This window comes from Squalius cephalus (genome assembly GCF_949319135.1).
Source record: "Squalius cephalus genome assembly, chromosome: 18".
Classification (NCBI taxonomy): Eukaryota; Metazoa; Chordata; class Actinopteri; order Cypriniformes; family Leuciscidae; genus Squalius; species Squalius cephalus.
Window position 1 is genome coordinate 28618628 of NC_137139.1, and position 19334 is coordinate 28637961.

Sequence of the window (19334 nt, forward strand, 5' to 3'; positions counted from 1 at the left end):
ATTCCAACATCCACAAAAAGTCATCATTTTGTAAACAATATGTCAAAATAGTATATCCAGGTTCACATAGGGACATAAAATATTTCAGTAAGAAACTAAAAAGTGAGTAAAAAACCGAATAAGAGCCAGGAAGACAAATCCATTGAGGTGAAATGAACTATCTCTCTTTGGCGCCTCTAGCGGCGGAATCCAGGCACTGCAGAGATCTCTTGACTAAAGGTGATTTGAATGAATGGGAAACGCTTTCCATGGCAGAAACAGAGTAGAGGGAACAGCCCCAGACAAAGCAGCGAGAAACTTTCACGCTGATAATCACCAGTCCTGTCTCTCCAAGCATGGATTTACTCAAGACAGAGCTGGTGAGGTAGACTCGACACCTTTCTGTGGGAATGAAAGCGACATTGGAGTGAATTTGAAGTCCTGCTGCTGCTGAATGGACGAGCTTATTTTCTCTCTGAGGGTCGATCATGAAGCTTCACAATGCAACAGGTTAGTGAAGAGTGAGTCAATAATCCACTGAATCGAATGCGATCACTGTATCTTATTGGTGAATTAATCATGTTGTAGTCCATGTATTAATCGCTGAGATGCATAAGTAAACAGCATGCACGCTTACCGAGCCATTGAAATTACAATGCAGCAACATAATACTGGAGATCAAAGGAGATGCAGCCAAATCTGGCCTGTTATGCAAACCTGGGTCTGCATTTATTATGTGCATGCAGTGCATATATTGTGGACCAGTCTCAAGGATTTATCAAAAAGAGAAACTACTTTTAAAAATCTAGTTCAAAACATTTGTCAAGTTTTTAGAAATATAATTTATGTTGGTTTCAATTAAATGTAGATGTGAATTTCAAACATTTTAAAACCATTTTATACAATTTTCTACAAAAGATTTACTGACTGAAATGTTGCAACACTTGTGTTAAAAGCGTTGTTAAAAGTACTCTTATATAAAAGTATACTTTTTAACACCTTTTAAAATATGATTGACAACTTAATCTTTGCTTAATATAAAACAACATTTGTTTTTGTCAGTATTTCAGCCTTTTTTAATTGTAGACTTTTTACAATTTCTGGACAGTCACACCATTAACATTTTTAACTTTAAACCAGACAAAAAAATATCAGCATTACATTTAATTCACAAATTGTATGCTCATATATTTAATGTCTTTCTGAATAATTGAATATATCCTGAGAGAACCAAACTAGCATTATATATTTATATTTGTATACAGTATATATATATATATATTTTACTTTGCTGTGCGACCAGATGCAACAGCATGAACTGCAAACTGTTGCTAATTTCCATACAAAGTATTCATTAACATTAATTGTATTGTATATATCTTCAGGTTAACCTAGTTTGATTAAAGAGATAAATACTGCCAGGGGTATTTCAACTTCACTTCACAAATCTGGTCGTAATATTGACAATTAGCCTAGATGCTTACCCAAATTTGGGTGATGTGTCCCATCTGGGATCTATGCCCCTGGCAGTAAAAGTTGTGTTCATTCTCCAATCATCATGGCAGGAGTCGTATGTGACCGCTGGTGAACCCCCCCCACCAGCTGTTTCAGTGTGGACTTCTACCTCAACACAAAGGACGTAGAGTAAAGTCACACATCATGGTACCCAACAAGTGGATTATGCATCCAGGTCTTCACAAATCGCCTCCCAGAAGTTGGCTTGGTATCCGGCTGCGTCTCAGTAAGTTTGTGTTCTCCTCTGACTTTTATGAAATGTAAACACGAACTGTTTTTGAAATTTCAAGAAAAATGTTAGACTTGACAGATGAAGGACTTCGATTGGTCTGTCTTCGATTGGTCGCTCTTGCATATTCATGTTTCGGCATAACTTTTTAAGTTGAACAAATGATTGATATTGATGCTTCAAATCCCATAAACAAGTCAGCCAACAGTCATGGTTTGACATTAAACTTTAATGATTTATGAAATTACATATTATATATGCGACTAATGTAGCATATGCACTCTCTGATCATAGTTTAGTAAGTATTGATTGGGGTTTGTGTGCCGAAATGTTAAGCAATTACAATTGGTCCTGTGTGTGTTTGTGTATGATGTATTCGTCTGGTGGAATTATAAAAGTGAGTTACAGCAAATCCCTTATCTGTTTACATCATTTAAATTACCAGTTGAGTTTATTATAATTTTTTATTTGAGATAATTTGCATATTAGGGAATTTTAATGTTTAATTGGTTGCGAATCAGACAAGTTAAGTGGCCTCTTCTTTATAAAATTCTAAAATGATGATATTTTTATGCATTTCTGATAGAAAGGTGCATTGTGGCTTACTGGTCTTGGCCAAAATATTTAAGATATTCTGGTCCCTAGATATGGCTCAGGTTACTCCTTCAATGTTGCCTAAATCTGTAGGGCTTTTTTCAACAATTTTATCATCCACCAAAATAATAAGTCAGATTCCTAACCCTAAAAGTAATAGCTTTAGTAATAGTATTGCTTGACTTAGCCAGCACCATAAATGTATAAGCATGCATGGCGAAAAGTCCAATAGAATCAAAAAAACATTAATTTAGAGATGTTTTGTTGCTTTTATTGGACTTTATTTGAACTTTATTTGAGTTTTTGGATGGTTTGGCCATTCTATACTACTACTTTCAACAAACTGACATGCATAGACGTTATTTGCTGTTTCCAAACATTTTCCTGCTTGATTATATTGACCTCTGCAATCTCGAAAAGATTAGCCTTCCAGTCTGAATGGTTATTTATAGAAACCCAAACTAAAGTGTGCTGTACGCCAGAGGCTTCTTAGCTCAGCAGGGGCTGCAAGTTACCCTCAGTGTACCAGACCACTCAAGCCTCCCTGAAATACATGGGTTTAATCTCCAGGCATCTGGTGTTTAAGGCTTGTCTGAGAAGGAGCTTCTGGCTCACTCAAGTTTGATTAGTCATGTTATCTTAACACTGTTCTACCTGGTGTGTTTTTCCTCCCTCATTTTGGATGCATGATGTCAACTGACTGCCCTTTAAGGCTCTTAGCTTGATATGCTTCCTGAAAATGTTCATTGCATCACAGTATAAGACTGTGTTTTAAGTTGGTTACTCTTGCATCCACTAATTCTTTAGCCCAAACACTGGCAAATCCTTCTACTTAGACTAATCTTATTATCTGAAGTGTCAAGTGGTATTTATTTACCAGTTTGTGTTTCTCTTTGCTACATTTGGTTTGTCCAGTGGTAGTCAGATTTTCTAAAAGTTACTAAATGCAAGAGGTCATCACTAAATTATAGCTTAATTCGTGTTTGTGTCATCTGTTTGACTCTTCTTTGCCATTTGCATGTTAATTAAGGGGCCGTTTACACGTCATTTTCAACTAAAAACGTAAAACTTTTTTATGCGTTTTGGCCATTTATTTACACGACAATGGCGTTTTGGGGGCCTGAAAACGCAAACTTTTGAAAACGGCTTTTAAAATGCAAGTTTTGGAAAATGATACCGTTAACGTCTCTGTGTAAACTACAAAAACGAGAATTTGTGAAAACGGTAACGTCATGCGCATGCGTATCTACTGGCCTGGCATGAATAATACAGTGTTTTTAGTCGTTTTCGTGGATCTGTGTGAACGGGGATTGTTTTGACAACGTTGTCGTCTGTACGTGAAAAACGTAAAGGAAAAACGTTTCTGTTTTTAGCACATCGTTGTCGTGTAAACGTACCGTGATGAGGCTTAATTTTCAGTGGACAGATGATTAAATTGGTAAAAACTTCCCATACATACTACACTGAAGGACGGACCCAGAAATATCTAGAAACCAGAATATCATGGAGAATTGGGCTTTTTTTGTCTTGGGGTCAGTAAGGAACCACCTAGCAACCACCCAGAACTCCATAGCAACTGCATAGCAATGCCATTGCACTTTGAGTTTTGTATGGGCGAAATGTAAAAATAGTTATTCATGCTACAAAAAAGTGTTTAAAACCATATGAAAAGTACATTTTGCACAAAAACTGACAATTTTCTTGTCAATGAATTGACTGATTTATTCACAAGCGCTTATAGTTTGAATCAAAAGTCGCGTCGCATTTTATTAAAGTGATCAAAGTAAATACGTAATGAAATATCGCTGGTAACTTAACTCACAATTGACGTAATATGATAGCCTTTACTTGAGAGACTGTATTGTTAGCATGACTCCAAAAGTCAAACGCAACCCCCTACATACACACAAAAACACACCGCAGGGTTATTGCTATCAGCTTTTCAAGTTCTGAGATGATGTAATGCTCATGAACAGGCTCTCGCAGCTGTTAGCCGTTCCCTCCACCGTTCAACAGCCCTCTTAGCCTTACAGCTTTCCCATCATCCCTCACTCTGTCACGCTTTCAACTTGCTTTTATCACACACTAGAAAGGCTTAAGACTGTGCTATTAGCATATTGTTCTTCCTCCAGGTCCTGCCCTTGGTTTAAGTCCTTGTTCAGCTATTAGACCCATTGAATAAATGAGATTAACAGTAATTTAGCCGTGAATTTGCAGTTGGAGTCGTTTGGTTTGTTTGACTGCTGAAGCGCCGCTGTTGGAGCCTGAAGGTGAAATTTGTGTTCCTTCATTTAGATCCCAGCTGAGATGAGTAATAAAAATATTCACTAGTATGCTATACACACTAAGTCACTGCAAGACTTTGGCTGAAATAATAAATATAGGATTTTTTAGTGATAATAAGGAATGTTTTTAGACTAATATTGTATTGTATTCCACAAAAATCCTCTGTTACTTTTATAAAGTTATTCAGCAGTGAGTGATTTTGTCTTTGTCTTTTGTTTAACATTAATGACACAGACAGCATTAGGCTTTAAGACCGAGCTCACACACAGAAAGTGCATGGGGATCAGTCTCTTTCGCTGTTTAATGGGTTTTAATAACTCTTTTTTTTTTAAATAAAGCATGTCCTGTATTTTACAAAAGTCACGTTACATGATTTGACTGATTTGGATGTTAAGTCTAGGCTTTCAAGGAGAGGCAAAAGCACACCGCTTTAAAGTAAAGGAATGGAATGCACACAATGATAATTTTATTTTGATTATCACGTTTTCATGAATCGAAAACAAAATTTTTATCTAACGCATAGTCCTACTGCTGTTGAATTGTTCTTCAAATGCATCACCACGCATGAAAGACACATGATTGAGACGCATGAAATAATTTGTCCAATCAGCACAGCCATCTAGTAGGCGGTCATTGCTGTATTTTAACATTATTACAAGGACATAAAAGATCACAATCTCTTTGAACTGCTTAAAAAGTAGATTGTGGATGTCTTCAAGATCGATCACGATATAAAATCATCAGATTGCCCACCCCTACATGGTATGTATTATAGCTTATTGATATAACATTAAGATTCCCTGCTGAAAAAACCCCATCTGAAACCAGCCTAAGCTGGTCTTAATTGGTCTTCCAGCCTTTGGTTGGTTTTAGAAGGGTGTTGGCCTGGCTAAGAGACCAGCGTAAACTGGTTAAGACCAGCAAACCAGTTTAATAGTTTTTCAGCTGGGTTATTATGGCTGACAAGTAACATAACACATTGACCTTGGTGCATTAATGCATACTGTGCATACATAATGCATACTAATCCAACGACATTAATATTTTATCTCATTATAGATGTCAATAAAGTTGACAGTTGTGACATCATGAAACAAAAACATGGCATGCGTGGCTTTCAGTTTGATTTTATTACAGTCAGTGTTACCGCTTGTGATTTTTTTGTTGTTAAATATTTCAGAGAATATTGAATTAAAGTATTAATATATTAGGTGTTTCGCTGGTTGCGACAGTCTTTTCATTCCTATTGTGACGTATATCCGAGTGAAACAGCTTCTTGAACAAGAAGAAATGTAGGACGGGGCTTGATTTTGTCCATGGGGAATTGATTGGATGGTTGTGGATTTCTATTGGTGGATCTCATGTGAGTGACAGGTTGTCCCACTCACACACCAGTAAACACGCCATCAGAGAATAGAAGAGATGTTGCTGCAAGTGCAAGGTATTTTGATTAAAAATTAAAGGGTTAGTTCACCCAAAAATGAAAATTCTGTCAGTAATTACTCACCCTCATGTTGTTCCAACCATGTAAGTCTTTCGTTCATCTTCGGAACACAAATTAAGATATTTTTGATGAAATCTGACAGAATTCTGACTCTTCCATAGGCTTCCAGTGTGACCGAAACTCGCCGACCCAGAATAGTTATTAAAAACATCGTTAAAATAGTCCAAGTGACTCCAGTGGCTCAATCTTAAGTATATCAAGCGATGAGAATACTTTTTGTGCGCAAAAACAAACAAAAATACCGACTTTATTCCACTATTCAATTCCTTCTCTCTGGGCCTCGTAGTGTTTTTGCGTAGCGCGTCTGTGTTGCACGTCACCACGTAGGCTCACAATTGGCCGAAGCAGGTCATGTGTGTGATGCGTGATGACGTGCAACACTGACGCGCAGCGCAAAAACACTACGAGGCCCAGAGAGAAGGAATTGAATAGTGGAATAAAGTCGGTATTTTTGTTTGTTTTTGCGCACAAAAAGTATTCTCATCGCTTGATATACTTAAGATTGAGCCACTGGAGTCACTTGGACTATTTTAACGATGTTTTTAATAACTATTCTGGGTCGGCGAGTTTCGGTCACACTGGAAGCCTATGGAAGAGTCAGAATTCTGTCAGATTTCATCAAAAATATCTTAATTTGTGTTCCGAAGATGAACGAAAGACTTACATGGTTGGAACAACATGAGGGTGAGTAATTACTGACAGAATTTTCTTTTTTGGGTGAACTAACCCTTTAAGAGGGTATATAAATAAAAAAAAGATGTGCATTGATAAATTATTTATTATAAATACTGAAATATTCCATAAAAAAAACAAGAATTGTCGATTTTGGTGTTATGAGAGTTGCCTCATAAACAAACAATCTCTGAGTTTGAATTTCAATGATGTGATCTCGTAATAATTCCGATAATTTGGACAACACATGAATGCAGCAAAACTCTTTAAAAGGAGTTTAGAGTCAAGAGCATGTGTATTTTTTTATGTTTAGATTGCTAGTCATTACGTATATTTCTAGATTGTGACTAAGCAATTGGCTGTGTAGCTCTAATGTAACTCCTGTAGCTCTTGGTTTCTTGGCTTTATGCTGTGTTCATTATAAGAATAGCCCGCTTGTGTCACCCCGCTCATCCTTGTGCCGATTACAGTAGATTAAAAGGGCCCTTTAACAAGAGTTCATGCCATCACTTTGTCCCACGCTGGCTACTTCTGAACATCTTCCCCCACCCAGCTTAAGTCCATTTAGGCGGATCTCAGCCTCGTGTTAATGACCACGTCTCTGCCAAGGATGAGCTCTGTAATATCTGCTTGTGTACTGAGTGTACAGACGGTATAGCTTTTCATTACATCCTAAATACCCCTGTGCTGTTACAGTAACAATTTAGGGATTTTGAGTGAAAGGCATATCAGTCATTTTCATGGTTGTCCACCCAGTGAGAGGTAAAGTCTGGCTATCTAGATGGGTTGTTTTTCATGTGTAGGAACCGCACATTACCTACAGACAAATTGTCGTCGACGATTGTCAATAGCTGGGTTTCCATCCATGCATTTTTATGTGAATTTGTTTTTAGATATTGCTTTTTTTTAATGTTATATGGTTGCTACTAGGTGATTGTTTACTAGCCCAAGTAAAAAAAAATCCCATCCTATATGATATTCTGGTGTCTATGGCTCAGTGTAAGTCTGATTTATTTTCACCTGTTTTTTTGTAAAGTCTGGTCAATTAGAAAAGGAACAGCACACCTTCTTAAAAAGTCACATGATTTGAGGTCTCATTCATGTCTGTGGGACATATATGGGATGATTATGTGCTATTTAATATGTAGTGTTTGGGGATTGAACAAGGTCAGTGAATTGTCTTCAGTTAACATCTTCAGTTTGTTGTTGTGTTGCAAATTTTGAAATATTATAATAGCATTTCTAGTATTTAAGGGTTAAGAATAGCATATGATGTGGCTGTTCAATCTAAATATAGGTTAAACTCTGTTTTCCACTACTTTTGCAACCAGAGTATCAAACTGCTCTCCACCTGTCAACACCATTGAGGCTTGGAAAACTCACTCCTGATGCACACACTCATTCTGCCTTTCGGTCACATGTCTGTACTCAAACTCTATTACGTAAGCACACTTTATATGCTAACACAAAATATTTATGCCCTCTGTTTGAGTTTAAAAATGACGCTGAAGTTGAAGAGGAAACATATCAGATTCATTGTCTGAAGTCTGCTTGTTGCGTCTCGTTCTACAGCTGCCTGAGCGGCCTGTTCATAAAAAAAAAAAGCTGCAAGTTCAAAGCCAGGTTCTGGATTACTACCATATGTCTGCAAAGCCAGACTCCAAGAGTAAGTCTGCCCCAGCCGTACCCTCTAATTTCTTATCCCAAAATTGGACATTTGAATGGCTGTGCAACATTGTCCCTCCCCTATGACTCTTGCACGGTTCGTTCTCACAGTAACTCTTCTCTGCAGGATAACTGAAGCCATCTTAATACAACAAGAGGTTTCCAACGTGTTCCTTTGACGCTTAGGAAATGCCACGTTTGAAATGATGTCATGTTGACATGCATTCACCACTGCAGAGCGGATATCTTATCAGGAGCCACTGCTGGCTGGTGTCCATCCACGGAAACAGCTGACATTGTTGTAGTCACACGGCATTCATAACGCATAAATCTCCGAAAAGGAGGACCCAGGGCTGTTATCAATGCAGAAATGTCTGGCTTTTATTGTTTGTGCAAATCATAGACAAAGTTCACTGTCTGTGTAGGAGGGGTTTGCAAGGGATCTTTGTTTCTCAAATACTGGAAGGTATTGGCCTGGTCTGTCAATCCCAGCATGCACTTCACCCCAGTATGAATACAACATTTGTCTGGTAGTGTGGGTTGAACACCCTCTGACAACCAGGCCCCTTTGCCCAAACTGCTTGCACAGACTTTGACACCAATGTGCCTGTTCCTTGAGACTTGGTAATACTGATTGTAGAGTGAAGAGAGTGAAGAACATCTCAGCACCGTCAACTTCTCAAAAGCGATGAGACATTTTCGTCAAGACATCGAGCAAATTAGGAAGACTTTAATTTGATTGTTCTTGCCAAGGTCTAGGGGAATTGTAGGTGTTCCCGTCTTGGCGTACTGCAAGATTACGTTGTAAGATCCACAATTTAAGAAGCGAGGAAGCCGTCATACATTCTCAATAGAGATTTATTGTCATGAGTTTCATTGGGGGGCTGTGAAATGGGTGCCAGGATTTCCTCGGATTTGGAATATAGGTCCGGTTTTGGCATGCCTAGTTGCACACTTTTATGGGTTGGAACTCGTGAAACGGGATCAAAGAAAGGTTTATTTGTTAGGGAAGATGAGGTAACTGCAGGTGCTTGCTTTATGGCGAATTGTTTGAGATTGACTATATCCAGTTAATAGCACATCAGAGGTGGACGTCAAGATGACTCGTTAGATGTCGAGTGTTTGTTTATTGTACGAGTTGGTTTTGTTCCCTTTTAAAGTAGCCTTTAGAAGATCAGTTAGAGGGGTGCTTAGTTTTGTAGTTAACGTTTACAACTTTATCCTTCACAATGTTCCTTTACTGGAGGAAACGGGGGGCATATGAGCTCGAGACACTACCATCTTGTTTGACACAGCGGGGGGTGGAGCGGTACTCTTGGTCGTCCCCACTGGATGTCATCCATGATGTTAATGGTAAGGTTGGATCCACTTTCCCAAAATACCCTAACTCTTTAGTCACTAACCATGAGTTGTCATCTTTAATACACTTCCATCTCAGATGGTACTTGCTTAAACTTTAGAATTTTAATGTTGTTGCATCCCTAGTTCATGTATCTATGCGTCAGTGTATTGTTTCCTGTTGTTTGTAGCGCTACATTAAGCTGTTTTTCATCATAAGACCTCTCCACACTTCTTGTTAACTTTGTATGCTTGCTGCGTTCGATTTATGTGTTTTGAAGTTTTGAAAAATGTGTTATGGTCAATCATTACTGCCACCTCCATATTCTTCAGGACTCTTGCCCTTATCCCTATCCTAATAATAATAGTATAAGATGAAACTGGACACACTGTTTTCATTAGCCTATCATTCAGTCCTCCTCAGTGCTTTATTTTTTGTCTCACAACTTATGCAACCCAAATTTCTTCCGGAACATTTGGGACACTCATCTGGAGATGGAAAGCTTTAACACTGAGTCTCTTCTTTGATCTCTTCCATTCATAAGACCTGTAATTAAGGCTGATCCATTACTGAGAGCCGCTCTCTGGCCACTGCGGCCTGCAGAAGAGGAGCGTACTGCATTTCTAAGTGCATACTTGTCCTCTCGAATGCCGTAATTAGTCTGGGGGATTATAATGGTGGGTCATGGCTCACTTTGGTGTTTGAGGTAGTAGCGGTGATGGGAAAATGTCAGAAACTCATAGTGGATTATGCAGTCATCTTAAAAAGCACATTGCTGTAAGATTAGCTCTAGTGGTGCCTTCAAAATGGTCTTATTACTGTATGTCCTCGAGATTCAAGTGTGTGGCCTCTTAAGTCCTCTCTGCATGTTGTGTAAGAAGCAGTGCTGGAGGCATGGACTTCAGAGACTTGCTGTCAGTTTTCTGTCAATGACATGAATGAAAATAACTGAAATGTGCTTACTGCATTTTTAGTTTTTCAAGCAGACAATTTTTGAAACTGAGATGATAAACATTTTCTGTACTAAATGTTTCTAATTCGATTTGACTGGACATTGTCTAATTAAAATAGGCATACACAAACAAAACATTTTGGTTGACAATGCAATACAGTAACATTTTTTACATTTGGTTTTCAGCTAAAAGAGAAAAATCGTGGTCAATTTTTTTACAGAATACAAAATTACTTTGATATGGAAGCCGATTTCTCGTAATTGTGATGTTCTCAATCTCATAATCTCATAAATATAAGACTATATTTCATAATTGTATTTTAAATTTGTGACTTTTATATTTCACAATGTGACATATGCAACTATATAATTTTCATAATTGTGTCTTTTATTTCACACAATATGACATGAATGGTATAAAGAAAATCTCTCACAATGTGACTTATTTTAAACTCTTTTTTTTTTTGTAGACTTCATAATTATTTATTTTTATTGATTATATAAATGTGCTTTCGCATTAATATCTGATAACCAAAGTTATTAAAGCATATTGTGGCCAAAATTCTAAATTGGTTCAGGTTGCAAATGCATTTTAGCTGTTTTGCAATATCTCATCTAATGCATTGGAAAAGGAAGCATCTCTCTCTCATGTTCCTTTCCTTTTAAGGTGTGTTCACACTTGGCAGGTTTGGTTCGATTCAAACGAACCCTGGTGCAATTGCTCTGTTAGTGCGGTTCATTTGAACAAGTGTGAACTCTGCCATCCGAACCCTGGTGCGCACCAAATAAGCGGACCAACACCGCCGAAAAGAAGGTTCTCGGTCAGCTTCCAAACGAACTCTGGTGTGATTCGAATATTCTAATAAATATAAACGCAACACGAACCAAAGACATGTAAACAAACCAAAAACAGGACATGATGTCACAAGATGTGACCCTAAAAAGGACAGAATGCTCAAGCATACCTGTTTTTTCTCGTCACAGTTCGATACAGGCATCAGAACCAGCGTCTCCTCGCAGCAGATCTTCGTTTGTGTGTGTGTGATGGAGGGATTCCTGCCGCTGTTTTGGGTCATTACACAGTTTATAAGCTCTTCACACGTTCTCAGATCCATCATATACCATCATATGTAGGCTACGCACATACAGCGAGCGCATTTAGCCCAGCATACAGCATTGTTTTGGATGTTCGATAAGTTCTGTTGCGAAATATAACTACATCATAAAAGCCGATCAATTAGGTTGTGAACATATCCCTATGCCTTTGGGTTCTGGATCTTTAGGTTCAATGCTAAAATGTAAAATGCCAATGTGAACGCAAAGTGGACTAGGACTATAGAAAAGTAAGTAAGCATTTGTAAGCAGTTTGTGTAGGGTACAGATGGATTTCTATTAGCCAAAAGTCAGTTTAATGTGTATTCAATGGGATCCTGTTCACCAAACCCTTTTATTTTCCCATGTGGTGATGCAGCAGTTGGCGGCATCTCTGACAGTCAAGCGAAACACCTCGTACCTTGGCAGGCTGCTGCCGTCCACCATCTGTCTTCTAGTAGACGCCTCGCGTTACATAACTCTCTCCAGCGTCTCCGGCTGACGGGGAGGTTTAGCCTTCAGAGAGAAGCATGAGAACGAGGCGAGACATCAGACAGCAGTTCCAGTAGTGTGCCAGTCGCCTCAGTGGTACAGGACAGAGGGATAAATTCACCACTGATCTAAGGCATTCCTCAAATTCCTTGTAAAAGCCCGTACAAAAGCGATACGTAAACATACTTTTAGAAACCTCCTCTCTGCCTATACATGGTAAACATGGTACAGTTAAGGTCAGGTCCTTACTGTGTGGTCTTCTTTGAGGAAGATTATTATAAGGCTGCAGGGTTGTGGGATTGTCGGTTGGGAACTGTATGCCTTTGTTTTATGGATCACTGATTTGTATGATTATTAGAGGTGCTTGCTAAGACGAGCATTACTATTTCTAATGCTTGTACTTTGGGTTGGGGTCCTAGTATGTCACGGTCCAAAGTATTTGGCTTGTCCTGAATGGTTTGTTCTACGAACATAAATATTTATTTATTTATTTAGGTTATTATTCATTTTATATTTTACGTATTTTATATATCATTGTAAGATTGTCAAGTCTTGTTTTTTTCTTTTTTTAAATTTTGCAATATTTTTTCATAATAATAATAATAATAATAATAATACTGATTATATTAATACATTATTATTAGTAGTAATAATGTATAATATTATTATTATTATTATTATTATTATATAAACTCAAATACTATTGTAATGTTGTTTTTATTATTATTTCTAATAATTAGTTGTTTAGTTTTCTGTTATTACTTTGTATTTTATTAAATATTTTGTATTACTCAATTTATTTTATTCATATATGTTATAGTTTTATATTTTACATACTTTAAGGTAGGGTAGGCAATTGTTTGTTATACTGGTTGAAACTTTCTTCACATCCTGATAGCAATCAATAATAGAAGTGGTCTAAATATAAAAACTTATATAACGTATATCTTTTGTGAAAGTCTCAGGACCAAACATTTTTCTTCCAATCATTGCATTACAGACAGTCACTGAGCGCCACAAACAAACAGCCGCCTTTTACATTTTCTCCTCAACCAAAACAAGCTTATGCTGCATTCACATCGTGTCGTAATTACCGTGATTACGAGATGGCAACCCGTGACGTTCTACCCGGAGCTGTTTACATCCTCAGACTCAGATTTATGCGTTTCAATGTCAACACTATCAACACCAAAATTAATCTGCAGCTGTCAGGTGGTACAACTAGAGCTCTGTAATTTAAGTTCATTATTATGATAATGTTATGTGCTTTGAGACATGAGGTAATTTAACGCCGTCTCTAGTGACGCTTTGCAGACTCCGCTCTGGCTGTGCGCGTTCATGTGTTTTGAAGGAGGCGTGGCTTTGGAGACGCTCTGAAGGGAGGGTGGGATCTAATGTTTTCAAAGCTAGTTTGCTTTGCTTTAGAGTAGTGTAGGTATGACGCCACTTTGTAGGCCAATCGGCAGTTCGCATCACACTGGTTCGCTCGACAAAAATCCAATATGATTTTCCCATAGGCTTCTGGATTATCGCAAAAAACAAGCTCTATGATAAGCAAAAGTTTGATACCTACACATTTTGTCCATTAAGATAGTTTTCACAGATGAACACAACTTTTTTGAAGCCTAATAGAAGCCTAAATTGAAGCCTAAAGAAGTAAACAGAAGTACAAAGCTAAAGATAGGCTATAAACGAACTAAACCATGGTTGCACAACTTCAATGTCATCATCCCTAAGCTTCCGACAACTATTTCAGTTTTTATCAAAAAACATTTTACCAGAACGTTTTAGCATGCAACTATAGTTTCAGCTTTTATCCTTTTTATTGTTATTTTTTTTTTAGATTTTTTTTTTTTAATTGTGACTTTATATTGTATTAAAACATTAAAAACTGTTTTTACCTCTTCTGAAGTTGGAAACCCAAAAGGTAAACAACACTCACATTTTATTCACTTTGGCTTTAAAATATTGGCCACAGTGAGTTTTTTTCCCCTCTGTATTTAGAGCATGACTGCATAAGTTGTCGTGCACATATGCTGTCTCACTGTGTGTGTTGAGGTTGACAATACATGTGCCGCTAGCTTGCTTTTATTATTTGTTTGATTTGGGCCTAATCAGCTGTGCTGAGGTCAGACATTCCTGTCCATGTTAAACAGAGAGGAAGAGAAAGGGATAGAGAGAGAGAGAGAGTGTGTGTGTGTGTGTGTGTGTGTGTGTGTGTGTGTGTGTGTGTGTGTGTGTGTGTGTGTGTGTGTGAAGGAAAGGGACAGGAGGAAGTTAAAGAGATAATTAAAGAGATGAATACTGCTGAATCAGACTCTTACCACCTATTACTAGCATTCTGCGCTAAGCTAAACATGTAGGGCCTACTGTCTTTAAGTCAAGTCATCTTCTCTTGTGTAATATCTTATTGTGCCCTCTTGAAATTTAAATTATTAATTATTTATTTTATATTTTTGTTTTATTTGACTTTATTTATTGTTTATTTTTTTAATTTTTTTCTATTTTGTATTTTATCCATTTTTTGCAGAAAAGTACTATGCTTTTTTCACCTGTTTTACTTTAAACATCTGCAGACGTTTTATCACCCAAGTGTTTGGAAAGAATAAATATGAGGAATAGTGATGCTTCCCTGAAATTCTCTAAACTGGTAAGCCAGCGCAGGCAGCTGGTGCTGTGGTCAGACACTGTCGTGTCACATAATTTTAGGATTCGTCACAAGTTTCTGATTCATGACACTCTTGATTGTCTAAAGCAGTGGTTCCCAAACTGAGGCATTTAATATCCTTCTGCCTATCCTCCTTTAATATCCTCTCTTCCACTTAGACTGCAGTCACACCTAGTCCATGAGGAAACTGATTTTCAGATGTTTTTTTTTTTTTTTTTACCTCTGTGAAGGCAAAGTTTTTCTAACCCCATTAAATGTATGTGTAATGTTTTATGTTAAATTCTTAAAATCCCATTAATTGAATTAATATAACAAATAAAGCAATAAACTAAGCTAAATCAATAATTTCAATCAAATGAAATCCGTATCAACAAGTCATCTTTGCTCTGCAGTGACACAAGCTGCATCTAGATGCATTTTCACAATTTAACTGCTCAGAGATGGCATGAATGCAGTTACAATGGCATATTATAATGTTATGAGATGTTTTAAATAATAAAAATATATGAAATGATGGTAAAAACCAAGAGAATACTTTTAAATATTAAACTAAAACCGACAGTTAGGTGGCAGCAAATCACTGTCTTAATGAGTGAGTCATTGATTCATTGATTCATTGATTCGTTGATTCAGTAATGAAGCAAGTGACTGTATTTACGAATGGGTAATTGAATCACTGAATCTCCCGATTCATTCAATGAAACACCACTGTGTGTTGCTTGGAGACGCACAACGATATGTTCGGTAAAAAAGCATTCTTGCTCGTATAATTTATTGTCTATGCACAGTCTGTATCTATATTTGTTCTGTATGGTAGTATGCTTAAAAAAACACTTTTACAAAGAGACATTGTCGAAAATGTAGTAAAGGCACAATGTAGCGCGATTTGCTAAGGCGGCATACTCGGTACGCAACATATGATATAACTTACACGCTGCTTTTGTGGATGAAGCCAGTTTTTACCGCAATAGATGAGGCAAATTGACTGGATGTCATGTATTTAACCTTTTACGGTACGACTATTTTCTTATTTTTACACTAGAAGTGACATTTTGTCTGTTAGAAATACATACTCGGTTTTTTTTAAAAGGTGGGAAACCAAGCGTTTTGTTTGCGAACGCCATCTGTACGCGTTCTTCATTTTGGGAACCATTGGTCTAGGATCTGATACTGAGGCGTATTACTTACACATTTAAAGCAAAAGATCTCCAGATGGAAAAGATGTTCATAATTTTTCCTGAGCATATTGAATCTGTAAGCGGAGAGGAGAATGGAAAGTTTTTGTTGGGTCGACTTCTACAGAGGAGTGCTTGCAAATGTGGCCGTTAACTGTCCTGAAGTTCCCATCCACATACAGACACACAGATCTTTAAAGCATATGAAATAATTAGTACTCATAAAATGAATGTTTATAGTGTGGTCAGTTGTTTTAGTTTTGCACTGTGCTAATAAGAAACACCTGTTTATCCAGTCAAGAATGAAGCGAAAGTGTTATTACATCTGGTTTATGTTCATGTTGTCTCTTCTTTTTTACTTCCTTTTTGTTGTTGTTGTTGTTGTCTTCTTCCTTGTCCTGTTTATATCCTGTTAAAGTTCCTCTGTCTGTCCATTTATTGCACTATATATCCTCCTATTATTTAGGACCTGTCATGTTTTGTTTTACTTTTTTGCTTAGGTTAGTTTTTTTTGTGTGTGTTTTGCTTTTTGAAAAGAACACGACAACACCCTAGCAACCACTCATAACACCCTAGCAACCACTCATAACACCTAAACAACCTTTATAGCATCAATCCGTTTAGCAACACACTGGCAATATGGTGGTGTCACTTGCGCATCATTTTCCTTATTTTTAATCTTTCTTTAAAAACTCGAACAAACTTTAAATGATCTGACTTATGATTTTCGACTCAAACAAAAGAACACCACAACACCCTAGCAACCACCCATAAGACCTTAGCAACCTCATAGCATCAATCCAAAATACTCTAGCAACTGCGTAGAAACTCCGTAAACACTGAATACATTAGCGACCACTTAGCAACACCCTGGCAATGTCGTTTTTCTTCAGAAAATGTACATGTTTACCGCCGGATCTCTAAGGGGTTTTAATGTGTATCTGTGTGTGATTCACTGTTGCAGACGAGAAGCCGGCTCAGGAAGAGGAGTGTGTGTTGTGCCAGCATCCAGACTGCACCGAGCGCCGTCACGCCTCAAAGGTAAGAGCAGCACACCAGACGCCCGTCCCGAAGAACGCTGCGAGATCTCGCCCTCTCTTGGTTTAGAGGATCAGAGAAAGGCCTGCTGGGATACGAGGTCGCCTCTCTGGCCACCAGACTGTGAAATGAATTCCCTCTCTTGAGCTGATGCTCTCTGACACAGGAGAGCAGGGAACACCAGTCAACTCTCAGGAAGGCTTTGATAACTTTCTGTGTGCTTTGGGAATCATAGTTGGGAATGAGGTAGACGGCTGTTATTGTCATATTGTGTTGAGGGGAACGTTATGCAGCAGGTTTGGATGTAATGGTGACAAGAAACTACTTTTTTGAATGTGTTTATTTGTTAGATATTCTCAGTGATTTGATTAAAGCTTTCAGCTATTGTAGCTAAAAGAGTGTGGTACTCTCAGGTCTATTTAGCAGATGTCTTCATAGACAGACAGAATTTCTCAAAAGTTTGTGGTTGGAAAGTTTTTTTTTGTGTGTGTGTGTGTGCGTTGTTTTTGAAAAATGCCTCATTCACTAAGGCTGCATTTATCTGATCAAAAATACAATATTAATACAGTTTTGAATAACTGTTTTATTTAGGAATTTCTGCAGAATTTTCAGTCTTCAGTGTCACGTGATCCTTCAGAAATCATTCTAATATGCTGATTTACTGCTCAAGAAACATTTATTATTATTATCAATGTTGAAAACAATTGCGCCTTTTTGATTTTTTTTTATGAATCTTTGATGAATAGGAAGTTAAAAGGAACAGCATTAATTAGAAAATAGAAAATGGATTGCTAAATAAAATATTAATTCCTTGAAAAAAATCTTTAAGATATAAAATGCATTTTTAAAATAAGTTTTAAAATAGTTTATTTATAGAAATATAATATTTTAATATTTATTTTAAACTTAATTTAGCTTTAATTTAAATTAATTTAATTAACTTTAAATTAAATATAGTTATTTTATTCAACATTGATACATTAAATTAAGAAATATTTTATAATAACATTTTTTAAATATATATATATATATATATATATATATATATATATATATATATATATATATATATATATATATATATATATATATATATATGTGTGTATATGTATATGTGTGTATGTATATGTGTGTGTGTATATGTGTGTGTGTGTGTGTATAGATAGATAGATAGATAGATAGATAGATAGATTATATCTATCTATCTCTGTCTATCTCTCTATATGTCCGTCCGTCTGTCTTTCATCTCAATACTTAATAAAAAAATAAATAAAAAAAAACTAGTGTTATAAGTGAACTTTATGGGAAAATATTCTGCAGAAGTGTACAGAATAACCCCTTAATGGTCAGCACTTATCCTTCAGTTTATGTCAAAGCCGACGAGCTGTTTATTCCCTCCTTACTGTGATTTATTACTAGTGTTGAGCTCATTTTATTTCAAGAGAAGAGGGAAATCAAACCACAGAGCTGTTACCTGTTGGAGCTTGCTAAGTCTCACCTAATCATTCTTTAAAAACAGTTGTAAATCACTCTCCATTCATGCAAAAGCCTGAAGACCGCCTGTAATGTGATGTCTGTGCGTGCCGTTCTCTAGTGTGTTTGTGTGTATAAGTGAGCACACGAGGGCTCTGGGTTTATGATTATGTGACCAGGACCGCTGTAGGGGGTCGGTGATTGTGCTCGCCCCGAGGTCACGGGCTCTGCTTATGTAAGGAGATTACAGAGAAACGTACATGAGGGAGGAATGTTTCTAGTCTCATTGTCACCTTCACCTCCCTCTGTGCCTCCATTGTTTTTATTACTGGTCATCCCCTCGTTGACATGCTGGTTCTTCATTTAGAAAGCTTGTCTTGTAACTTGATTGTTTATGGCTTGTTTGTTACTCCTCGTTCTGGGGTGATGTATCGTTCAAAAGTCTGGGATCAGTAAAATCGTTTGTTTTTATAAAGAAATATCTAATGTTCTGTTCACGAGGCTGCATTTATTAGATCAAAAATACGGTAAAAACAGTAATATTGTAAATATCTTTTTTTCATATTTTAAGATGTAATTTATTTTTGTGATCAAAGCTGAATTTTCAGCATCATTACTCCAGTCGTCAGTGTCACATGATCCTTCAGAAACATTCTAATAT

The 19334-nt window shown here is 37.0% G+C and overlaps 1 protein-coding gene across 4 annotated transcripts in view; it reads left to right on the plus strand.

Moving 5' to 3' along the window:
- Window positions 1-241: 241 nt before the first annotated feature.
- The window catches only part of plekhg5b (pleckstrin homology domain containing, family G (with RhoGef domain) member 5b), a gene marked incomplete at its 3' end in the record, with an annotated part of 73387 nt that continues 54294 nt past the window's right edge, over window positions 242-19334 (plus strand). Inside the window, exons 1-3 of one of the 4 annotated variants that reach the window (XM_079848419.1) lie at window positions 242-489; window positions 1545-1720; window positions 17127-17203. In XM_079848419.1, the coding sequence (XP_079704545.1) occupies window positions 1639-1720; window positions 17127-17203 (159 nt within the window). In that variant the 5' untranslated portion in view covers window positions 242-489; window positions 1545-1638. Of the gene's footprint in view, window positions 490-1544; window positions 1721-9655; window positions 9798-17126; window positions 17204-19334 lie in introns of those variants that run through there. The other 3 variants (XM_079848420.1, XM_079848418.1, XM_079848417.1) reach the window with 3 other exon arrangements.